Source organism: Mobula birostris, chromosome 11 (assembly GCF_030028105.1).
Source record: "Mobula birostris isolate sMobBir1 chromosome 11, sMobBir1.hap1, whole genome shotgun sequence".
NCBI classification, from domain to species: Eukaryota; Metazoa; Chordata; class Chondrichthyes; order Myliobatiformes; family Myliobatidae; genus Mobula; species Mobula birostris.
The window spans coordinates 28,367,747-28,390,012 of NC_092380.1; the positions used below are offsets into that span (position 1 = coordinate 28,367,747).

The 22,266-nt window shown below is 47.1% G+C and overlaps 1 protein-coding gene and 1 long non-coding RNA gene across 3 annotated transcripts; one reads left to right on the forward strand and one right to left on the reverse strand.

Moving 5' to 3' along the window:
- Positions 1-1,021: 1,021 nt before the first annotated feature.
- On the forward strand, positions 1,022-19,837 carry pus3 (pseudouridylate synthase 3). 2 transcript variants are annotated; one of them, XM_072271991.1, is made up of 4 exons: positions 1,022-1,753; positions 6,251-6,750; positions 7,288-7,478; positions 9,754-19,837. In XM_072271991.1, the coding sequence occupies exons 1-4, from the start codon at positions 1,295-1,297 to the stop codon at positions 10,137-10,139; spliced, it is 1,536 nt and encodes a 511-aa protein (XP_072128092.1). In that variant the 5' UTR covers positions 1,022-1,294; the 3' UTR covers positions 10,140-19,837. The 2 variants fall into 2 exon arrangements, with proteins under 2 accessions (XP_072128092.1, XP_072128091.1); XM_072271990.1 differs by having other exon boundaries at positions 1,023-1,753; positions 6,224-6,750.
- Positions 1,966-6,207, reverse strand: LOC140204965 (uncharacterized). Its single transcript, XR_011887726.1, has 3 exons — positions 5,398-6,207; positions 3,919-4,100; positions 1,966-2,755 (listed from the first exon to the last, which is right to left on the reverse strand). It is a non-coding gene; the product is annotated as an uncharacterized lncRNA (long non-coding RNA).
- Positions 19,838-22,266: the final 2,429 nt, after the last annotated feature.

The following is a 22,266-nucleotide window of genomic DNA, read 5'->3' on the forward strand; positions in this document are numbered from 1 at the left end:
TATGGAGACATACACGGTATGTACAGCGTATTCCCATTTATTGGACCATGATTAATCGGAGCAGCCGCTATTTTGGACAACTTTTACAGAACAAACACGAATCAAGAAAATTGCTTACACAAAATAATCTGCAGATGCTGGGATCAAAGCACCACTCACAACATGCCGGAGGAACTCAGCAGGTCGGGCAGCATCAGTGGAAATGATGAGTCAACGTTTCGGGCCGGAAACCTTTGTCAGATTCCCTTTCTTTATTTGGGATACTATGATGATTAATGGGGCAGTAGACTGTTGTTCAACAGGTTCTAACTAACGCCAGCCACGTGCACATTAGACACTACACCATGCTTAGAACAAACAGTTTTTAAGTAGCATTAAATTCCACGTTTGTGTTCAAAAAAAATTGTGATAATTGGAGAGACACATGCAGTAAGGCAACTCCAAACTGTTTTGATCACTGCTATTTCAACCATTCAGGCTTAGGGATGCCAGAAATGGCCAGTGAAAATGAAACAATTTCACTACTTCAACAAGTTAGGACTATTGAAGAATTTGACGGTATCAGCACTCATCTTGAATGTTACCATGAAAATGAAGAGTTGGAGGATGCAATTGTTTACAGCATTATATGAAGGTAGTCCATTGTCTACACTAGCTACTATTATTAGTGTTCTAATTTGTTCTGTATTTCATTGAAATACATAATTTGATACTCAGTTTGTTATTTTTATACCTTTTTAACTATTTCCATGATACTGGGGCAGCACTTAATTGGGCCAAAATGCAATGGTCTCGATCTCTCAGTTAACCGGAATTCACCGTACTTTGATAATAAATTTACTTTTAGCATTACTGTACCTCCTCCACTCCCACCCGATCTACACGTCAAAAGCGTAACGGGACCGTCCTCGCTAACGCAGACAGCACTACAGCTCCCTTCGCGCATGCGCTCTGTCGAGGCGCTGCTTCGCCCACTCCGCAGTGCGCAGGCGTACTGCCGTCTCCCCGCCCCACTGCCGGCTCTCCTTCCCTCCGGCAGCGAAAGTCCTGGCTCCTTGCAGGCAACGGGTTTCTCCACCTCCGGGATCCGAATTTTATCCCCGCGACTCCAGGATCTCCCATGTACCGATCTCTGTCTGGGGACGCAAATCCCCTCCCACGATGTTAAATGAGGAGTTAGTCCGAAACTACAACTCCCAGCTAGCGCGGAGATAATTTTTTGTCGTCACTACCGGCAGTTGGGCCGGAGCGGAAGTCGTAAGGAGCCCGCGGTCCGCGTGGAGTGTGGGTTGTGATGGACACTCCCCAGAATGATGTAGCGACCCTACCGCCCCTGGGTGGTGGGTCGTTGTGTCCCCACGCCGGAGGTCCTCCGGGCGGAGCTGCCCAGTGTCCCCAGAGCAGAGGTACTCCAGGCGGAGAGCCTCAGTGTCGTAAGTGTGGAGGTCCCCTGGGTGAAGTAGACCGGCCCCTGGGGCTGGCTGCCCATGCCGAACCCGGACCCCATATCCCTCGCCGCCGCCGGGCCCAGCGCCCCTTCGACTTTAGCCGGCATGGACGCCGCCACGTAGCGCTACGGCTGGCCTACCTGGGCTGGGGCTACCAGGGCTTCGCCAGCCAGGAGAACACCAGCAACACGGTGGAGGCTAAGCTGTTCGAGGCGCTGACCAAGACCCGGCTGGTGGAGAGCAGACAGACGGCCAACTACCATCGTAGCGGCCGCACCGACAAGGGAGTCAGCGCCTTTGGACAGGTGGGGGAAGGGTGCAGTTGGACCCTGGCGGGGCAACCGGTTGGGATCTGGGGTGAGCCGCACGGACCCCACTCCTTCCCCTTCGCCCCTTCTCCATCCCCCCTTCCCTCTCCCTCTCCCTCTCATTCTTCCTCCGATGTTGAACTTCAACGTCTGTCCGACCACCTTTGGGAGATCAAATATAAAGGGACAGTACACAGTTAATCACAATCACGTTTATTATCACAGACATATGCCATGATTTTTCTTGTCTTGCGGCAGCAGTGCAAAGAAAAGCGTTTTAAATTACTATACGACACAAAAATAAATAAATAGTGTCTTACATCGAGGCAGTGTTCATGGACTGTTCAGAAATCTGATGCCATTGGGAAAGAATCTGTTCCTAAAAAGTTCTTCATGATCCTGTTCCACCTCCCTGATGGTAGTAATGAGACAGGGCACGTACCTATGATGAGGAGCCTTAAGTGGTGGATGCTGTCTCCTTGAGACACCGTTTTGAAAATGCACTTGATGGTGGGAAGAGTTGTGACTGAGCTGGAGGTGTCCCAGTCCGCAAGCCTCCATAGCTCCTTCGGATCCTGCTCCTTCCCTCATACCGGGCAGTGATGCAACCAGTCAGAATGCTCCCCACGGTAGAAATACATCTGTAGAAACTTGCAAGTGTTTGGTGCCGTAGCAAATCTCATCAAACTGCTAATGAAGTAGAGCCATTGCTGTGCTGCCTTCATGATTATATTAATGTGTGGGCCCAGGATAGATCCTCTCAGATATTGTCACCCAGGAGCTTGAAGCTGCTCACCCTTCCCACGGTTAAATCCTTGATGAGGACTGGTGTGTGTTCTCCTGACCTCCCCTTCCTGAATTCCACAATCAATGGCAGGCCACAAAATGGCATCAATGTATGAAGGAATCTTGGGTTTCAATCCGAATCAGGTTTGTTATCACCAGCATGTGACATGAAATTTGTTAACTGAGCAGCAGCAGTTCAATGCAATACATAATCTAGAAGGGATAATAATAAATAAGTCAATCAATTATGTATATTGAATAGATTTTTTTAAAATGTGCAAAGAAACAGAAATACTGTATATTTTAAAAGGTGAGGTAGTGTCCAAGGGTTCAATGTCCATTTAGGAATTGGTGGAGAGGAAGAAGCTGTTCCTGAATCGCTGAGTGTGTGCTTTCAGGCTTCTATACCTCCTACCTGATGGTAACAGTGAGAAAAGGGTGTGCCCTGGTTGCTGGAGGTCCTCAATAATGGACGCTGCCCTGAGATTGGCCACACACAGTATTGAAGGGTGGTAAAGAAGATTTATGGCATGGTTGCATTCATCAGTCAGGGTGCTGAGTGTAGGCAGGAAGTTGTATTGTAGTTGTATAAAACTTCGGTCAGATTGCAGTTGGAGTGTTGGGTTTAGTTCCAGTCACCCCATTACAGGATGGATCTGGAGGTTTTGGAGAGGGTGCAGAAGAGTTTCACCAGGAATCTGCCTCGATTATGAGCTATAATGAGAGGTTGGACAAACTCGATTGTTGTCTTCAACCAGGATTATGTTTATTCTCACTGACACATTGTGAAATTTGTTATGGCAGCAGTACAATGCGAAACAAAAATTACTATATGTTACAATATAACTAATAAGTTTTAACTGCTTAATATTATAAAGTTTTGAAGACATCCTTGCTGGTGGGGAGCTTGTGGTACATCTGAATCTATAACCCCCTGCAGCATCTTGTGATGCCATGTGTTGAAGCCTCCATACCAGGCAGTGATACAACCAGTCAGAACGCTCTCCACCGAGCATTTGTAGAAATGTGCTTGTCTTTGGTGACATACCACCTCCCTCCAACTCCTAATGAAGCAGAGCTGCTGGAGTGGGGGAGCCTGAGAGGAGACCTGATAGAGACTTAGAAGATTAAGAGAGGCACAGATGGAGTAAATAGCAGGATCTTCCCCCACCCGCAGTGTCGAATGCATTTAAGTTCAAAGGAGATGTGTGGGGCTAGATTTTTTTTACACAGAGTGGTGCCTGGAATGTGTTGCCAGGGCTGCTGGTGGAGGAGGAAGATACAGTAGAGGTGTTTAAGAGGCTTTTAGATTGGCAAGAGGATGTGTTGGGATTAGGGGGTTGCCTCTGTGGGCAGAAGTGATGAAAAGTCATTACCTTAGTTAATGTTGCACAACGTCATGGGTCAAAGGATGTACTGTGTCTGTTCTGTATTTCACAGAGCCGATGGTCTGTGGGTTTGGAGTTCAGCTTTGGGGGGTTTTTGCTGCCCTCATCCTTGCTGGGAGAGGTACTCAGTTCCGCAGCTGAGGGGCCACCGTGAGGTGCTTCGCTGTGTCCTGCAAACAGAAAGATTGAAATGGACGGAGAGAGGGGCAGTTGGACAGATTGAAAGGGGGGTGACAGACAGAGTGGGTGCAAGACACAGCTGAACAGAGAGAGAAGGAAACGTACAATGAGACAGCAGGAGAGAAAGATGCTTGCAACAAACAGGAATTCTGCAGATGCTGGAAATTCAAGCAACACACATAAAAGTTGCTGGTAACCTCCAACGGGATCCCACCACTAAGCACATCTTTCCCTCCCCCCCTCTCTCTGCATTCCGCAGGGATCGCTCCCTACGCAACTCCCTTGTCCATTTGTCCCCCCCATCCCTTCCCACTGATCTCCCTCCTGGCACTTATCCGTGTAAGCGGAACAAGTGCTACACATGCCCTTACACTTCCTCCCTTATCACCATTCAGGGCCCCAAACAGTCCTTCCAGGTGAGGCAACACTTCACCTGTGAGTCGGCTGGGGTGATATACTGTGTCAGGTGCTCCCGATGTGGCCTTTTATATATTGGCGAGACCCGACGCAGACTGGGAGACCGCTTTGCTGAACATCTACGCTCTGTCCGCCAGAGAATGCAGGATCTCCCAGTGGCCACACATTTTAATTCCACATCCCATTCCCATTCTGACATGTCTATCCACGGCCTCCTCTACTGTAAAGATGAAGCCACACTCAGGTTGGAGGAACAACACCTTATATTCCGTCTGGGTAGCCTCCAACCTGATGGCATGAACATCGACTTCTCTAACTTCCGCTAATGCCCCACCTCCCCCTCGTACCCCATCTGTTACTTATTTTTATACACACATTCTTTTTCTCCCTCTGTCCTTCTGAATATACCCCTTGCCCATCCTCTGGTTCCCCCCCCCCCCCCCCCCCGGCTTGTCTTTCTTCCCGGACCTCCTGTCCCATGATCCTCTTGTATCCCTTTTACCAATCACCTGTCCAGCTCTTGGCTCCGTCCCTCCCCCTCTTGTCTTCTCCTATCATTTTGGATCTCCCCCTCCCCCTCCCACTTTCAAATCTCTTACTCACTCTTCCTTCAGTTAGTCCTGACGAAGGGACTCGGCCTGAAACGTCGACTGCACCTCTTCCCAGAAATGCTGCCTGGCCTGCTGCGTTCACCAGCAACTTTGATGAGAAAGATGCTTGTATTGGTATACAAACACAGAGAAGTATAGACATGCAGCTGCAGGGAGAGAGGGAGAACGGGAGAAGGGATGGAGAGTGGGAGAGAAGTGAACAGTAACAGAGAGATGCTCAGACGGACACACACACACATGGACAAGTTCAGACACCTACACGCACTGAGTGGAGGAGTTCAGTATTGAATCTGGGTCTCCAGGGGCTCCGCGAAGGTTTTCATTTCCCTTCTGGTCGGTTATCTAAGGGAATGGCCTCTGGAGTTACGGGAGTGTGAAGCTTCAGATGTCCAGAGCTTGAAGTTTGGGAAGGTAAATGTTGAACCTTCTGCTCCAAGGGTTTCAGCACACGTGTGTCACAATTTGCTCCAGCTGTAGGCATCTATCGTATCTCAGCGGGTAGAGACAGAATCACTCAGTCCCCGAGACCTGGCTTCAAACCGGACCTCTGCCTTTACATGTGTCTCTGTGTCAATACTTTCTGAACAGTCATGAAAGTGACTTCACCGTCCTCCATCTATTCACTTTTTGGAACTTGTAGTTTTTATGTGTTGTGCTGTATGACATATGTGAATGAGAGTAAACCTGATTTTGATTCTCTCTGCCCCCATGTCTCTTACTCTCTTTCTCCCTTTCACTCTCGCTCAGTGTCTGCCCATCTGTATCCCTCGTGTGTGTGTCTCTGTCTCTCTCTATCTATTCACTCGAGGAGCTCTGGGTTCCTCCCACACCCCAACTTTGCAGGATAAGGGAGGGGGGTGTGAGGGATGGTGAGGAGTGGGTGGCGATGTGGGGAGGGGAGATGTAATTAGGAGTGATGTATGGTTGGAGTAAAAGAGTGGAGGATTGGTATTGAGTTGGGATCTGAGGGTCCTACTTCTGTTTGGTGCAACCCTAACACTGTGACTTGACTTATCTCTCTCTTTCTCTTGTTTTCTCTCCCTTTCTTTCACTCTTCACCCACTCCCCCCCCCCCACCCACCCAGGTGATCTCCCTGGACCTTCGCTCACAGACACTGTCTCCGGACGGGACAGAGCTAGTGCCAGGTGCTAGGGAGGGGGAAGAGGGGGAGCTGCCCTACACCCGGCTGCTGAACCGTGTGCTACCGGGTGACATACGGGCGCTAGCCTGGGCACCGGTGCCCACAGACTTCAGTGCCCGTTTCAGCTGCCTACACCGTACCTACCGCTACCTGTTCCCGCTGGCCGGACTGCGACTGGACGCCATGCGGGAGGCGGGCCGCCGACTGGAGGGCACCCACGACTTCCGCAACCTGTGCCGGCCAGACGTGGCGGGAGGTGTGCTGGAGTACCAACGCACAGTGATGCGAGTGAGAGTGCTGGGGGCCGGGCCTGGCCTCGGCTGCCTGGAAGTGCGGGCGCGTGCCTTTCTCTACCACCAGGTGCGCTGCATGGCTGCCGTGCTGCTGCTGGTGGGCCGTGGCCTGGAGGAGCCCGATGTCATCGACCAGCTGCTCGACGTCCATCGCCACCCCCGAAAGCCGCAGTACAGGTGAGCCCTCCGGCCTGGCCTGTGACTTCTCTGGGCCCTCTAACCTCTAGGCTCCAACCTCACCGACATTCTGATGCAAGACTGCCAACCCCTGATCCATGATCTCTCCAGCCGGCCAACTTCCAACTCCTAAGCTCTGGCCTCCCTGGCCCCTCTGACTCTCAACCTCCCCAGTCCACCCGTGACCCTGGCCTTCCTGGAAGCCTGATCTCTCACTTCAGGTATTGACTCCTGACAGTCAACCACTCAGGTTTCTGACCCCAACCAGTTAGGTCCTCTAACCCCTGGTCTCTGACCTCCCCAGCCCCATCTGCCCCCCCCCCCCCCCAGGGCATTCTGACCTATGTCAGTTGTCTGCTTTACCCTTGTACACCTAGGCTCCTCTGTTACTCTATTACTCACCAATCCCGGTGTGTGTCCTATCCACCCTCTGTTTCTTGGCTCGTCCTGGGACCCCCGACTCCCATTCCCCTTGCTTTTAACAGTGGGGATTTGGCGTGTGTTCACTGATGTTACCCTCTCCACCCCTCTCTGCAGTATGGCTGTGGACTACCCCCTCATTCTGTACGACTGTGCTTATGAAAACGTGAAGTGGATCTTCGACCCGGAGGTACACGCCTTCAATGTGCGGCATCTCCAGGCTCTGTGGGCAAGTCACACCATCAAAACTCGGATCCTGCACACCATGCTGAGCGGACTGGGACAGCCACCCATTCCCCAGGAACCAGGTAGGGGCGGCTGGGGGGAGGTGTGTGTGTTCGTTCTCCCCTCCCATATTTATGAGACTGGGAGGGGTACGTGTGTGTGAGAGACTGGGAGCAGTCTGTGATCAACAGAGGGGGTAGGCGTGAAAGGAAGGACGAGTATGAATGGGGGAGGATGTGGGTGTGTATGTGAGGGTGAGTGAGGGGTGGGAGTGTGTGTGGGGGAGGAAGAAAGTGCATGTGGGGGAGGGTGAGTTTGTGGGTGGAGGAGTGTGAGTGGGAAGGGAGAGTGCATGTTTGGGGTGGTGAAGAGGTTGGGAAAGGGGAGTGTTTTAGTCTGTTAGATGGGTGCATGGATGTTCTGGAACGGGACATACCTGAACATTGTGCAGGGAGAAGGGTTTTGTTGTTAATTACTAGTTAATTGGTTTGGGAAAGCTTTGTTAAGTGTAGTTGAGTATCAGGAAAAGTCAAGGGTGTAAAACTCTGGTCAGGCCACACATGTTTGGATATGTCTGTTATAGGAGGAGTGTGGGTTAGGTTGCAGAAGAGTTCCAGCAAGATGCTGTCTGGATTTGTAGGCCTGTTGCTGTAAGGACACGTTGGACAACCTTGGGTTATTCTGTCTGGAGCAGTTGAGATTGAGGGGAGTTCCGATAGAGGTTTATAAGATGATCAGAGGCACAGATAGGGTGACAGCCAGTTTATTTTCTCCCAGGGTGGAAACATCTAATACCAGAGAGAATGATTCTAAGATGGGAGGGGGAAGTTCAAAGAAGGTGAAGAGGTAAATATTTTTTACATAAAGAGCAGTGTGAACTGTGCTGCCAGGGTGGTGATGGAGACAGGTATGATAGAGCCTTTTGAGGCTTTTAGATAGGAACATAGATGTGCGGGGAACGGGAGCGCGGGCAATGTATGGGGAACGGGGGCGCGGGTGAGGTGTAGGAAACGGGGGTGGGCGATCTAGAGATGATTTAAAGTATACTAGAGGATGTGTGTAGGTTATGTGCAAATATTATGCCATTTTATATATGGAACTTGAGCATCCGTGGAATTTGGTATCCATGGGCGGGGGGGGGGGGTGTTCCTGGAACCAAACCCCCGCGGATACAGAGGGCTGACTGTATAAGAAGTTCAGGAGGCAGCTGCACGAACAGGCAGAGAACGGAGGGGTGTGGATCATGTGAGGGAGATGGGATCAGTTAGATTGACATGGTAGTTGGTGAAGACCTGTTCCTGTACTCCAGGTGTGCAACATGAGGTCCCAGTTCTTGACATGATGGCAAGTGTGCCCAATGCCTTCTGTATTAGACTGTCCTCTGGTGCAGGGCAAAGGGTCGGTCCTAGGATTTGCACTTTGGTAGGACAAAGCATGGTAAGATTTGCACATAGAGTAGTAGGGCACTAGGGAGGGGTAGAACAAAATGATCTGGGAATACAGATCCATAATTCAACAAGTAAATGAATTTGTAAGGAGAAATTTTGGTACATAGGCTTACCAAAATCAGGGCAATGAATACAGGAGTTGTGATGTTCTGCTGAAGGTGTACAAGACACTGGTTGGGGCAAATTTGGGGTATTGTATAGTTCTGGTCACCTACCTACAGGAAAGATAGCAATAAACTTGAAAGCGTACAGAGAGAATTTACAAGGATGCTGCTGGAAGACCTGAGTTATCGGGAAAGGTTGAATTGGTTAGGACTTTATTCCGCAGAGTTAGGAGAATGAGAGGAAATCTTACAGGGCAATGCAAAATATTGAGGAGTATAGACAGGTGAATGAATGTAGACTTTTTCCCTTCAGGTGGCATGAGACTAGAACTAGAGGTCTTAGGTTTATGGTGAAAGGTGAAATATTTAAGAGGAACTTGAGGGCGATTTTCTTCACTCAGTTGGTGGTACGAGTGTGGAAAGAGTTGCCAGTTGAAGTGGATGAGGGTTCAATTGCGACATGTAGAGAAGTTTGGATAGTTATGTGGATAAAAGGTGTATGGAGGGATATGGTCTGGATGCAGATAATTGGGAGTGGGCAGAAGACCTGGCTGGCACAGAATAGATGGGCTGAAGGGCCTGCTTCATGTTGTAGTGCTCTGTAACTCTGACCTTGTAGGAGAGGCTGGAACTAGAGGGGCAGTGAGACCCTAGCGCTTTCCACTAGCTGGAGGGGCAGTGGGAGCTTTGGGAGCACCAGACACTGGGGGGAGGGAGCAGTGGGGAAGATGGGTGGGGAGTGAGTGGGAGGGGAATTGAATTGGGCACTGAGGATAACTGCCATTCCTTTGCTTATGCTCCTGCAGAGCCAGAGGAAGAGGAGAGCACTCTGACTACCTGGGCCCGGACTCAACCACCTGTCACCAACCTCTCTGACGTGCTGCTAGATGGAGTGAAGCCCAGGATCTACAAGCGGCTGATGGAGCGGCCGACCTGCGAGGAGCTCGAGTCCCGGATCAGGCACTATGCCAAGAAGGGCCGCATTCAGCTGCCTGAAGGGATGAGGGAGGCAGAGGGGCAGAGGGACCCTGAGGATTGCCAGGAGCTGGTAAAGCAGCAGGGCTCTGCGGAGCGCCAAGAGCTGAAGGGAAAACAGGACTCTGTAAAGAACCGAGAGCGGAAGGAAAAGCAGCAGGACTCAGTGGAGGTGCCAGAGATGGAAGGACAGCAGGACAATATGGAGATGCTGTAGCCACAGGAGCACAGGGACCATGAACTGTAGGGTGCCTGCATGTACAAGAAATTATAGGTGTGGCAGGACTCTCGAGAGTCCCCAAGAACAGGAAAGGCAGCAGGACCGTGTTATGGCCCATGAACTGGAGGGGCTGCAGGATCCTTTGCAGCTGATGGGCCCAGAGGGACAGCAGGACCCAGGGGGAGGGATGGAGAGAAGCAGGGGCACAGGCAGAGGCAGGGGAGGTGCTGGGTAGCAGCATCCCAGGGACCCGCAGATGCCCAGGGGTGAGGAGCAACACTGGAGATGTATGGGGAGAATTAATGGGAAACTCATCCAGGGATAAGGGAGGGAGAAGGTCAAGGAGCGATGGGAGGGTTGGAAAAGAGGGGCTGGGGTTGTAAAGGCAGAGCACCTAATACATTAGATGAATTCTGATACATCCCTCACTCTAACTGTGAATCTCCTCTTCTGTGTGTGTTCTCCATTACCCGCTATTCCTCAATCTTGCAATTATTTCTGTTTCTCCGCCATAACTATATTCACAATGCTCCAATCTCCATCCTGCTTGGGGGCTGGGGGGAGCAGGGAATTTCAGAGACTCAGCAACCTCAGAAGGAATTTTTGCATATCTCAGTTTTAAGCTACTGACACCTTTACTTTGTCACTGTATCCCCTTGATCATGACTCTCCCACAAGTTCGAGCAGGGACATTTAAGGGACTCTTAGTAGATACATAGATGAAAGAAAACTCAAAGTCCAAAATAAATTTATCATCAAAATATGTATCCCGTATACTACCTTGAGATTCATTTTCTTGTAGCCATTCACAGAAACACAAAAAAATCAAAGAAATGTATTAGAATCAATGAAGAACTACACACATAGATCGACAAACAACCAATGCTCAAAAGAATACAAACTCTGCAATAAAAACAAAATGGTTGATTGATTAATGCTGAGAACATCAGTAGTAGAGTCCTGGAAGCTGAGTTCATAGGTTGTGGAATCACTTCAGTGTGAGGTGTGTGAAGTTATCCACGCTAGTTTAGGAGCCTGATGGTTGAAGGGTAATAACTGTTCCTGAACCTGGTGATATAGGACCTGAAGCTCCTGTACCTCCTTCCCGAAGGTAATGGGAGCAGCGAGAAGAGAGCATGGCCTACATGGTGGAGTTCCTCGAAGATGGATGCTGGTGTCTTCTGGATGTGCTCAATGGTAGGGAGGGCTTCTCCTGTGATGGAGTGGGCTGTATCCACCACTTCTGGTATGCTTTTTTGTACTTGGACATAGGTGTTTCCATGGCAATCAGGCCATCGACTGTGCATCTATGGAAGTTTGTCAAAGCTTTAGATGACATGCCGAATCTTGCCAAACTTCTGAGGAAGGTGTTGCCGTGCTTTCTTTGTAATGTGCTGGTCCCAGGACAGACCCTCTGGCAAGGATCCCCTAATGAAGTCTGGTTCATGGACCTCTGGCTTTCTCTTCCTGCCTGGTTTCAATAATCAGCTGTTTAGTTTTGCTGACATCGAGTGAGAAGTTGTTGAGGTGCCATTTAATTGTAGCCAGCAGTCGTTCCCCACTGACCTGTGTGTGAGGAAAACATGATCCTTTAACCTTTCCCTCTCGCGATAAACCTGTGCCCTCTAGTTTGAGACTCCCCTCCCCCAGGGGAAGAACAACAGTGACTACCCACCTTGTGTACACCCTTCAGAGTTTTATAAACCTTTGCCAGGTCACCCCTCAGCTTTAAGCAAAACAAACCCAACCTGTCCAGCCCCTCATCCTCTATGTGCTTTACCTTTGATAAAACCAAAGGTAAAGCACATTTGGTTTGGTTTGATTCCAAATTGTTACTTCAGCTTTCATTATTGACTCTATTGTATTGCCAGCAGCTGGTGTGAAACCAGTTTCCGATTCTTGGATGTAAATACGTAAATACCTCTTGTGTGTTGTCCTGGGCTCAGCAAACAGATGTATTCATGATGAAGGTATGGCAGCGACTACTTTCCTAGAAGCTGGTGGAGGTCTTGTGTGTTTCTAGGTTTTCTCTGGCAAACTTGGAACATAGAACAGCACAGAGCAGGCCCTTTGGCCCACAATGTGCCGAACGAAACTGAGGACACCTCATCCCTTCTGCCTGTATGTGGTTCATATCCCTCCATTCCCTGCATATCCATGTGCCGATCCAAGAGCCTTTTAAATGACTATCATATCTGCCACCCCTGGATGCACATTCCAGTGCCCACCACTTTCTATGTGGAAAAATTTGTTCTGCACATCTCCTTTGAACTTAACTGCTCTCACCTCAAGTGCATGCCCTCTTGTTTAGGTATTTGCATCCTGAGCAATAAAAGATACTGCTGCGTCTCTGTGCCTCATAATCATACAAGTCTCTATCAGGTCTCCCCTCAACCTCTTCCATTCCAGAGAAAGCAACCTACGTGTACCCATCCTCTCCTTATAACCCAGGCAGCATTCTTGTAACTTTTTTCTGCACCTTCTCCAAGACTCCACATCTTTCCTGATCAGAATTGAATGTAATGCTCCAGACAATGGGGCCTGAGCTGGGGTGTATAATGCTTCAACATAAACAGTAACCTTTATGCCTGTATGGCAATTTGAATGCACGGGTACGTAACGAGTTGTAGAAAGTACTGGATTTGTGCCAATACTTTACGGGAACGTCCTTCCCCACCATTCAGGCAGCTACTTCCCTTCCACCATTCATTTCTTGATCTGATCTGTACGCCCTAATCACCGTCTCAGCAACAGAACATTATTGACTGCCTTTTGCACTGTCATGGACTTGTTTCTATCTTTCACATCTTTGATTGTGTTCTTTTATTAGCACAAGCAGTCTCGCATTTCAGTTATGTATAATTCTGTGATTGTCGTTACCTACGAGGGGTCATAATTTCTATGGCATAGAAGGAAGGGAGATATTCAAATTTATGAGGCCAATAAATAGGGTAAATGTGTGCAAGGTTTTCCCCCTCAGTTCGAGTGAGACAAACTAGAGGTTGTGGGTTTAGGGTGAAAGGTGAAATATTTACGGGGTGGTGTGAGTGGAATAAGCTGCCACTGGAAGTGATAGATGCAGGTTCCGTTGTTACATTTAAGAGACGTTTAGATAGGTATGTGGGTGAGAGGTATGGAGAGTGATGGTCTGGGAATGTGTAGAAGGGTCTAGGCAGAAAGAACGGGTCAGCTTGGGCTACATGGGCTGAAGGCCCTATTGTACTGTAATGTTTTATGACTCTAGAACATGAAACACACAGCAGTACAGCACACTGTGGGCCTTGTGGCCTACAATGTAATGCCAGCCTTTTACTGTACACCATGGTCTATCTAACCCTCCTAAGAGTGCCTTAAATATCTCTAATATGTCTGCCTGTACTGCCATCCCTGACAGTGTGTACCATGCACTTAACACTTTCCTCCACTTACTTTAAACAGATGTCATCTGATATTGCCCATTGCCATCTTGGGGGAAAAAAGCACCAGCTGTCCACTTTATGCCTCTCATAATCTTGTGCAGCTCTACCAGTTTGTCTCTCATCCTCCTTTGCTCCACAGAGCAAAGTCCCAGCTCGCTGAACCTTTCTACATAAAACATTTGCAGAAGTTCAGTTACATGCCAAATCCCCACAGGCTTATCAGAAAGTAGAGGTTTTGCTGAGCCTTTATCTTGATTGCATCTGGCTGCTGGGCACATTTGGGAGACTTGATATTTCTAACTGTGTCCCTGCTGTTTATAACTTCAATCCAAACGGATTTCACATCACAGTCCACTGCCTCTATATTACAGTTTAACTTTCTGACACCTTCCACTGCTCCACCTCCTTCCTCCTCTTGTGTTCTTTTACAAGCTTTTAATTTGGAATTTTGAGTTATTGTACAGATAACAAAACATGTTGGTATTGGTTTATTATTGTCACGTGTACCAAGATACAGCTAAAAACTGTTCATGCAGATCAAATCACCAAACAGAATGCAGAATAAAGTGTATCAGCTGCAGAGAAAGTGCAGTGCAAAGTAAACAATAAGGTGCAAGATCAAAGCGAAGTAGACTGTGCAATCAAGATTTTAATTTTATCGCACAAGAGGTCCATTCAAAAGTCTGATAACAGGTAGAAGCTGTCCTTCAGCCAGGTGGTATGTGCTTTCAGACTTTTATAATCTGTCTGGTGGGAGAAGAAAGAATGACTGGGGTGGGGAGGGGTGTAATCAATTGTGCTGATTGCGTTACTGAGACTGAGAAGAATAGACAATGGAGGGAGGATGGTTTCTGTGAAGTGCTAAGCTGTGCTCACAACTGTGGTTTCTCGGTTACAATTTACGTTAATCAGTGTTCAGTTTGGATAGGTAAAAACATCTCCACAATCTCCCTCAGCATAGGTGCACCACAAAGGTGTGCTCTACTTGCTTTATACTTGACTGAGGCTATGCACATTTCAAATCAGAGTCAGGTTTAATATCACTGGCACGTGTCGTGAAATTTGTTAACTGTGGCAGCAGTACAAGGGAATGCATGATAACGAAGAACTGAATTACAGTAAACACAAAAAATATATATATATATCATGGTTTTAAATAAGTAGTGCAAGAAAAGGGAAATAAAAACAATGAGATGGTGTTCATGGGTTCAATGTTCATTCAGAAATTGGATCGCAGAGGGGAAGAAACCATTGCTGAGTGTGTGCCTTCGGGTTTCTGTACCTCACTCTTGACGGTAGCAATGACAAGAGGGCATGTCCTGGGTGATGAGGGTCCTAAATGCACACTGCCTTGCTAAGGCACTACTCCTTGAAAATGTCCCCGATAGTACAGAGGTTAGTGCCCATCATAGTGTCCAATGTCATATTTAAGTTTGCTAACATCGCCACCATCATTGGCTGAACCACAAATGGTGACAAATCAGCATATAGGAGGGAGCAAGAAAATGTGGTTGATTGGTGCCACCATAACAATCTCACTGAATGTCAGCAAGACCAGGGAGCTGATTATCAGCTTCAAGAGGAGGAAACCGGAGGTCCATGAGCTAGTCCACTTCGGTAGATCAGAGGTGGAGAGGGGCATCAACTTCAAATTCTTCAGCGTTATTGTTTCAGAGGATCTGTTCTGGGCCCACAGTATGAAGAAAGCATGGCAGCTGCTGTACTTAGAGGTTTGTGAAGATTAAGCATGGCATCTAAAACTTTGACAAACTTCTATAGATGTATGGTGGAGTTCCTATTGCCTGATTGCATCATGGCCTGATTTGGAGGCAGCAATGCCCCTGAACAGAAAGTAGTGAATATGGCCCAGTCCAGTCCATGGGTAAAGCCCTTCCCTCTATTGAGCATATCTACATGGAGTGTTGATGCAGGAAAGTAACATCTGTCATCAAGGACCCCCAACACGCAGGCCATTTTCTCCACGCTGCTGCCATCAGGAAGAAGTTACAGGAGCCTTGGGACTTGCGCCACCATGTTCAGGAATAGTTATCACCCCACAACCATAAGGCTCTTGAACCAAAGGGGATAATTTCCCTCACTACGTCACTGAACTGTTCCCACAATGTATGCACTCAACTTTCAAGGACTCTTCATCTCATGTTCTTACTACTGAATTATTTCCTCTGTGTTTGCACAGTTTGTACCCTTTTGCTCATTTGGTTGCAGTCTTTCAATGATTCTATTGTTTCTTGGTTTTATTGTGTCTGATTGCAGGGTTGCATATGGTGACATTAATACAGTGCCAATAAAAAGTATTTCACCACCACCACCACCCTTGGGAGTTTTCGAGTTTTATTGTTTTATAATGGTGGATTTATACTTTGTACTTTATTGTCGCCAAACAATTGATACTAGAATGTACAATCATCACAGCGATATTTGATTCTGCGCTTCCCGCTCCCTGGAGTACAAATCGATAGTAAATATTAAAAATTTAAATAGAAAATGGGAAGTGAGGTAGTGCAAAAAAACCAACAGGCAGGTCGGGATATTTGGAGGGTACGGCCCAGATACGGGTCAGGATCCATTCAGCAGTCTTATCACAGTTGGAAAGAAGCTGTTCCCAAATCTGGCCGTACAAGTCTTCATGCTCCTGAGCCTTCTCCCAGAGGGAAGATGGATTTAATTTAGCTTTTTTGACGCTGATCAACAGAAAAAGACACTTCTACAGATCTTACAATTAATTACAAATATAAAACTAAATAATTTATTGCACAAGTATTCATCCCCTTCAAGTCAGTTTTTATTAGGTACACTGTTGGCAGCAATTCCAGTCTTGAGTCTGTGTTGATAGGTCTATCAGCTTTGCACATCTGGACACTAATTTTTCCCATTCTTTATAAAACCACTCGAGTTCTGTCAGATTGCATGGGGATTGAGAGTAAACAGCCTTTTTCAAGTCCAATCGCAAATTCTCAATTGAATTGAGGTCTGGTCTCTGATTTAGTCACTCTTGGACATTAACTTTGTTGTGTTTAAGCCATTCCTATGTAGTTTTGACTTTATGCGTAGGGTCATTGTCTTGCTGGAAAACAAATCTCCCAAGTTACAGTTCTCTTGCAGACTGCATCAGGTTTTCCTCCAGGATTTCTCTGTATTTTGCTGTATTCATTTTACCCTCTACCTTCACAAGCCTTCCAGGGCCTGCTGCAATGAAGCATCCCCACATGTGATGCAGCCACCACCAGGCTTCAGAGTAGCGATGATGTGCAGTATTTGGCTTACATCAAACATAGCATTTAGTCTGATGGCTGAAAAGCTCAATTTTGGTTTCATCAGACCATAGAACCTTTTCCAGCTTACTTCATAGTCTCCCACATGCCTTCTGGAAACGCTAGCCGAGATTTCATTTAAGTTTTTTTCAACAGTGGCTTTCTCTTTGCCACTCTATCATAAAGCTCCAACTGTTGAAGCACCCAGGTATGCACAGTATCTCCCATCTCAGCCATTGAAGCTTATAACGCCTCCAGAGTTGTTGTAGGTCTCCCACACTAGTCTGCTTCTTGCATGGTCACTCGGTTTTTGAGGATGGCCTGCTTTCGGCAGATTTACAGCTGTTCCATACTCTTTCCATTTTTTGATGGTTGACAACTTTATTCCAAGGAATATTCAGTAACTTGGAAATTTTCTTATATCCATCTCCTGACTTGTGCTTTTCAGTAACCTTTTCGCAGAGTTGCTTGTCTTCATGGTGTTATTTTTGCCAGGATACTGACTCACCAGCAATTGGACCTTACAGATACAGTTACTACAGTCAATTGAAACACATTGACTGCACACAGATCTCCATCTAATGAATTGTGTGACTTCTAAAACCAATTGGCTGCTGCACCAGTGATTATTTGGTATGTCATATTAAAGCGGAGTGAATATTTATGCAATTAATTATTTTGGGTATTATATGTGATTTAGATCACTGTGGAGATCTGTTTTCACTTTGATACGAAAGTCTTTTTATGTTGATCAGTGTCAAAAAAAGCAAAATTAAATCCACTGTGATTCAATATTGTAAAACTAAAACAAGAAAATTCATGGGGGGGCGGAGGTTGAATACTTTCTATAGGCACTGTACTTTGATAATAAATTTACTTTGTACTTTAGAATGAGGTAGGAGGGAATGAAAGGTAAGGTCTCCAAGTTTTCTCATAATGCAAAAATTTTACAGATACATTTTGATAAGGACAGTGTGATTGTGCACTGGTATACAACATTACCAAGAGCTGTATGCAAACCGGAACGTGGTGACCAATGCTGCCCTGGAGGCGCTCTCTGACTTGCGTGTCATGGAAGAGCTTGATGGATTGCTATCTGTGGAAGAGCTCAGCAAGGCCATCGACTGTATCATCAGTGGGACCCCCCCCCCGGGAAAGATGGAATTTTGCACCCCCCCCCCCGTCTAAAAAGCGGGAAGCCTGCCTTGCTGTATCATCTACACAAGCATCTGTGTCTTTACTGGGAGAAAGACCACATCCCTTGAGACGTGATATGCCAATATTGTCAAAAACAAGGGCGAACATAGTGATTATAACAAGTACCATGGCATATCTCTCCTTAGTATTGTGTGGAAGTGTCCACCTGCATCGTTTTGGCATGACTTCAAAGCCTTGCGTCCAGAATCCCAGTGAGGGTTCAGAGCAGACAGGTCTACAGTGGACATGATCTCACTGCTCCAGCTGCAGAAGTGTTGAGAGCGGCAGAAGCCACTGTACACGGCCTTCATTGATTTGACCAAGGTGTTCAACCTCCCCAGCAGAACTGGACTCTTCAAACTCGTACTGAAGTATGATGACCCCCCCCCCCCCCCGCCAAGATTGCACAGCATTATACCATCCTTCCACAAGGACATGCATGGCACTATCTGCTTCAATGGAGCAACTTTTGATGCCTTTCCAGTGAGCAGTGGGGTGAAACAAGGTTGTGTCCCGGCACCGATGCTCCTTAGAATCTTCTTCACCATGCTCCTTCACTATGCTTTCACAGACTGCAATTACGGCATCTACTTTCACACAAGAACTGATGGCAAGCTGTTCAACATTGCTTGCTTGTGCTCCAAGACCTAAGTTAGGACAGCCCTCATCCGCGAGATGCTGTTTGCAGATGATGCAGTGTTGACATCACACACAAGAGGGACTCCAACAACTGATAACCATTTCGCCCATGCCTGCAAGGACTTTGGGTTAACCATTGTCTGAAGAAGACCCTAGGTGTAGAATCTCCTTCAAACTTCACTGATGGTTGCTCTTGATGTAGTCGACTCCTTCACCTATCTTGGGTCAACGATCACCAGTTCCCTATCTCTCGAAGCAGAGGTGAACAGCAGGATTGCCAAAACTGCAGCTGCCATGGCCAGACTGAACAACGGAGTGTGGAACAACAGACAGCTGACAAAGAAGACCAAGCTGCACGTGTGCTCAGCACATTCCTCTATGCCAGTGAGGTTTGGACACCATACATCAGCCAGGAGAAAAGGCCAAACTCATTTAACATGCCTCAGACACATCTGGCAGGACAGAATCACCAACACGGAGGTTCTGCAGTGCCTCCATCCGGATAGTAGTAAAGAGAAGAAGTCCGGATGGTGAAGGACCTCAGTGATGGATACCACTTTCTTGAGGCATCACCGCTTGAAGATGTCTTTGACGGTGGGGATGGTTGTGCCCGTGATACTGCAGTAACTCTACAGCCTGTTGTGGTCCTGTGCATTGGAGCCTTCATACCAAGCCATGAAGCAACCAGTTGCAATACTCTCCATGGTACACTTGTAGAAATTTGCAATTGGTAACATACCAAATCCCCTCAAACTCCTACTGAAATATAAATGCTACCATGCTTTCTTCATGATTGCATCCATGTGCTGGGCCCTGGAGACATCCTTAGAGGTGTTGATGTGAGAATTTGAAGTGGTGCACCCTTTCCACTGCTGATGCCTAAATAAGGGCAGGTGTGTGTTCTTGAGGTTTATCCTTCCTGATGTTCCACATTCTGTACTGGAGCGCACACTCCCCACCGTCCCATTCTTGAGAAGTCTGGGACCCAGAGGAGTTTTGGTGAAACTTAAATCCCCTCCCTCTCTCCCTAAACTACCACCATGGACTGGTTTCCCTCTCCCCAACACCATAGCCCTAATGCCCTGTGACGGGGAACCTCCAGATACATGGAGGGCCTTGTTGAACCTATGTGCAGTGTGGGCTCTAGGAGATGGGATGAAATCTAGTGGACAGGGAAGGGGGTCTGGGGAACTGGGGGTGGGGGTCTAGTGCCTTGGGACAAGGTCCAAGGGGTCAGAGGTACCAAGGGTACTGAGTCTGGGTGACAGAATCATAGGAAAAGTGGTGCATCAGGAGGGGGCCGAGGGGGAGATCTGGGGATAGGGGTGGTGGGCAAGGTCTGGTGAATGGGAAGAGGGATCTGGCAGGCCGAGGTCAGGGTTTGGTGACGTGGGGCAGGATCGGAGGTTGTGCACTTCTTCTTTTTCTTTTATTGGTTTTTACTTGTGTATGGTAGACCAACCAAGTAGATGTATTAATGCCACCTACTGAACTGGAGTGTTTTAAAAATTTATTTATATACACCCAGCCCTATTGAGTTAAATTGTATTGAATAACCCAACAAGTTTTTAGAATTTAAGAAGGATAAAGTCAGGCAGTCCAGTATTTATAGGGGATTCGATAGCTGGGGGGTCAGAAAGGAGATTCTGTGGCCACAAAAGAGACTCTAGGATGGTGTGTTGCATCTCCAATACTTGGGTCCAGGATGTATCAGAGTAGCTCAAGGGGAAAGGGAAACAGCCAGAGGCCGTAGTATATATTGGCACCAATGACATAGAGAGGTACAGCACAGAAACAGGTCTTTCAGCCCATCTAGTCCATGTTGAAACCATGTAAACTGCTTACTCCCATGGATCTGCACTGGAACCATAGCCCAAAATACTCCTACTATCCATGCACCAATGCAAACTTCTCTTAAACATTGAAATCGAGCTCACATGCACCACTTGTGCTGGCAGCTCATTCCACACTCTCATGACCCTCTGAGTGAAGAAGTTTCCCTTCATATTCCCCTTGAACTTTGTATCTTTCACCCTTAATCCATGACCTCTGGTTGTAGTCCCACCCAACCTCAATGGGAAAAAAAATCCTTTCATTAACCCTATCTAATCCCCTCATAATTATATATATCTGTCTCAAATATCCTCTCAGTCTTATATGTTTTAAGGAATACAGATGAAACTATTCAACCTTTCCCTATAACTCAGGTTCTCCAGATCTGGCAACATCCTTGTAAATTTTCTGTGCTCTCTCATCCTTGTTTACATCTTTCCTGCAGGTAGATGACCAAGACTGCACACAGTACTCCAAAATAGGCCTCACCAATGTCTTGTACAACTTTAACATAACATTCCGTCACCTGAATTCAATATATTGATTTATGAAGATCAATGTGCCAAAAGCTTGCTTTACACCCCTTCTACCTGTGACACCTCTTTCAATGCATAATCTACCTGTGTTCCCAGATCTCTTTGTTCTACCACACTCCTCAGTGTCCTATCATTCACTGTCTAAGACCTACCTTGGTTGGTCCTACCGAAATACAAAACCTCGCAGTTGTCTGCATTAAATTTCATCTTCCATTTTCCCAGCTGATGCAGATCCCTCTGCAAGCTATGATAGCCCTCCTCGCAGTCCACTACACCCCAACTCTTGGTGTCAACTGCAAATTTGCTGATACAGTTGTTCACACTATCATCCAGGTCAGTGATATAAATGACAAACATCAAAGGACCCAGCACTGATCCCTGCAGAACACCACTGGTCACAGGGCTCCAGCCAGAGAGGCAACCATCTACTATCACTCTCTGGCATCTCCCATAAAGCCAATGTCTAATCTAATTTACTACCTCATCTTGAATACTGAGTGATTGAACCTTTTTGACCAACCTCCCATGCAGGACCTTGTCAAATGCCTTGTCCATACAGACAACATCTACTGCCTTGCCTTCATCCATTTTCCTGGTGACTTTCCCACAGATGTCAGACTCACTGGCCTATTGTTTCCTGGTTTATGTTTCATCATCACCATCATCAGGTGCCGTGCCCAGTTTGAGCTTTGACTGCCACAGTCCACACACTCCTGTTTAGGGTCAAGTGGATCAATTCATTGGTATTCATTTCCAGTTCTCTGGCTGCTGTGTCCATGATCATTTGTCTTTGTCTTCCTCTTGCTTTCTTCAATTCAATCTTTCCCATAATTACCGTGCATTTTAACTCCTCTTTCCTAATCACATGTCCAATGAAGTTATGTTGCCTTTTCGTGATCTCATACATTATTTCTCTTTTTGAGTTTGCTCTGTTCATGACATCCTTGTTAGATATTTGTTTCGTCCATGATATTCTTTTCATCCTCCTCAAAAACCAATCTCTGCTGCTTCAATTTGTTTCCTCATGTTACTAGATATTGTCCAACATTCTGAGCCATATAACATAACTGGATAAATGTAACATTTCAGTACTCTGAGGTGGGTTGTCAACCTAGTTTAGTGTTGGTCAGTATACTCTTCATTCTCGTAAAGGTGTCTTTCGCCATTCCTATTCTTCTTTTGATGTCCATGTCGCACCTCCCATCTGATGTCACCCAGCTTCCTAAGT

Coding starts and splice junctions, on each gene's coding strand:
- pus3 (XM_072271990.1), top strand. CDS start 1,295: ATGGACACTCCCCAGAATGATGTAGCGACCCTACCGCCCCTGGGTGGT. Junction 6,751..7,287: donor CCCCGAAAGCCGCAGTACAG/GTGAGCCCTCCG, acceptor CCCTCTCTGCAG/TATGGCTGTGGACTACCCCC. Junction 7,479..9,753: donor ACCCATTCCCCAGGAACCAG/GTAGGGGCGGCT, acceptor ATGCTCCTGCAG/AGCCAGAGGAAGAGGAGAGC.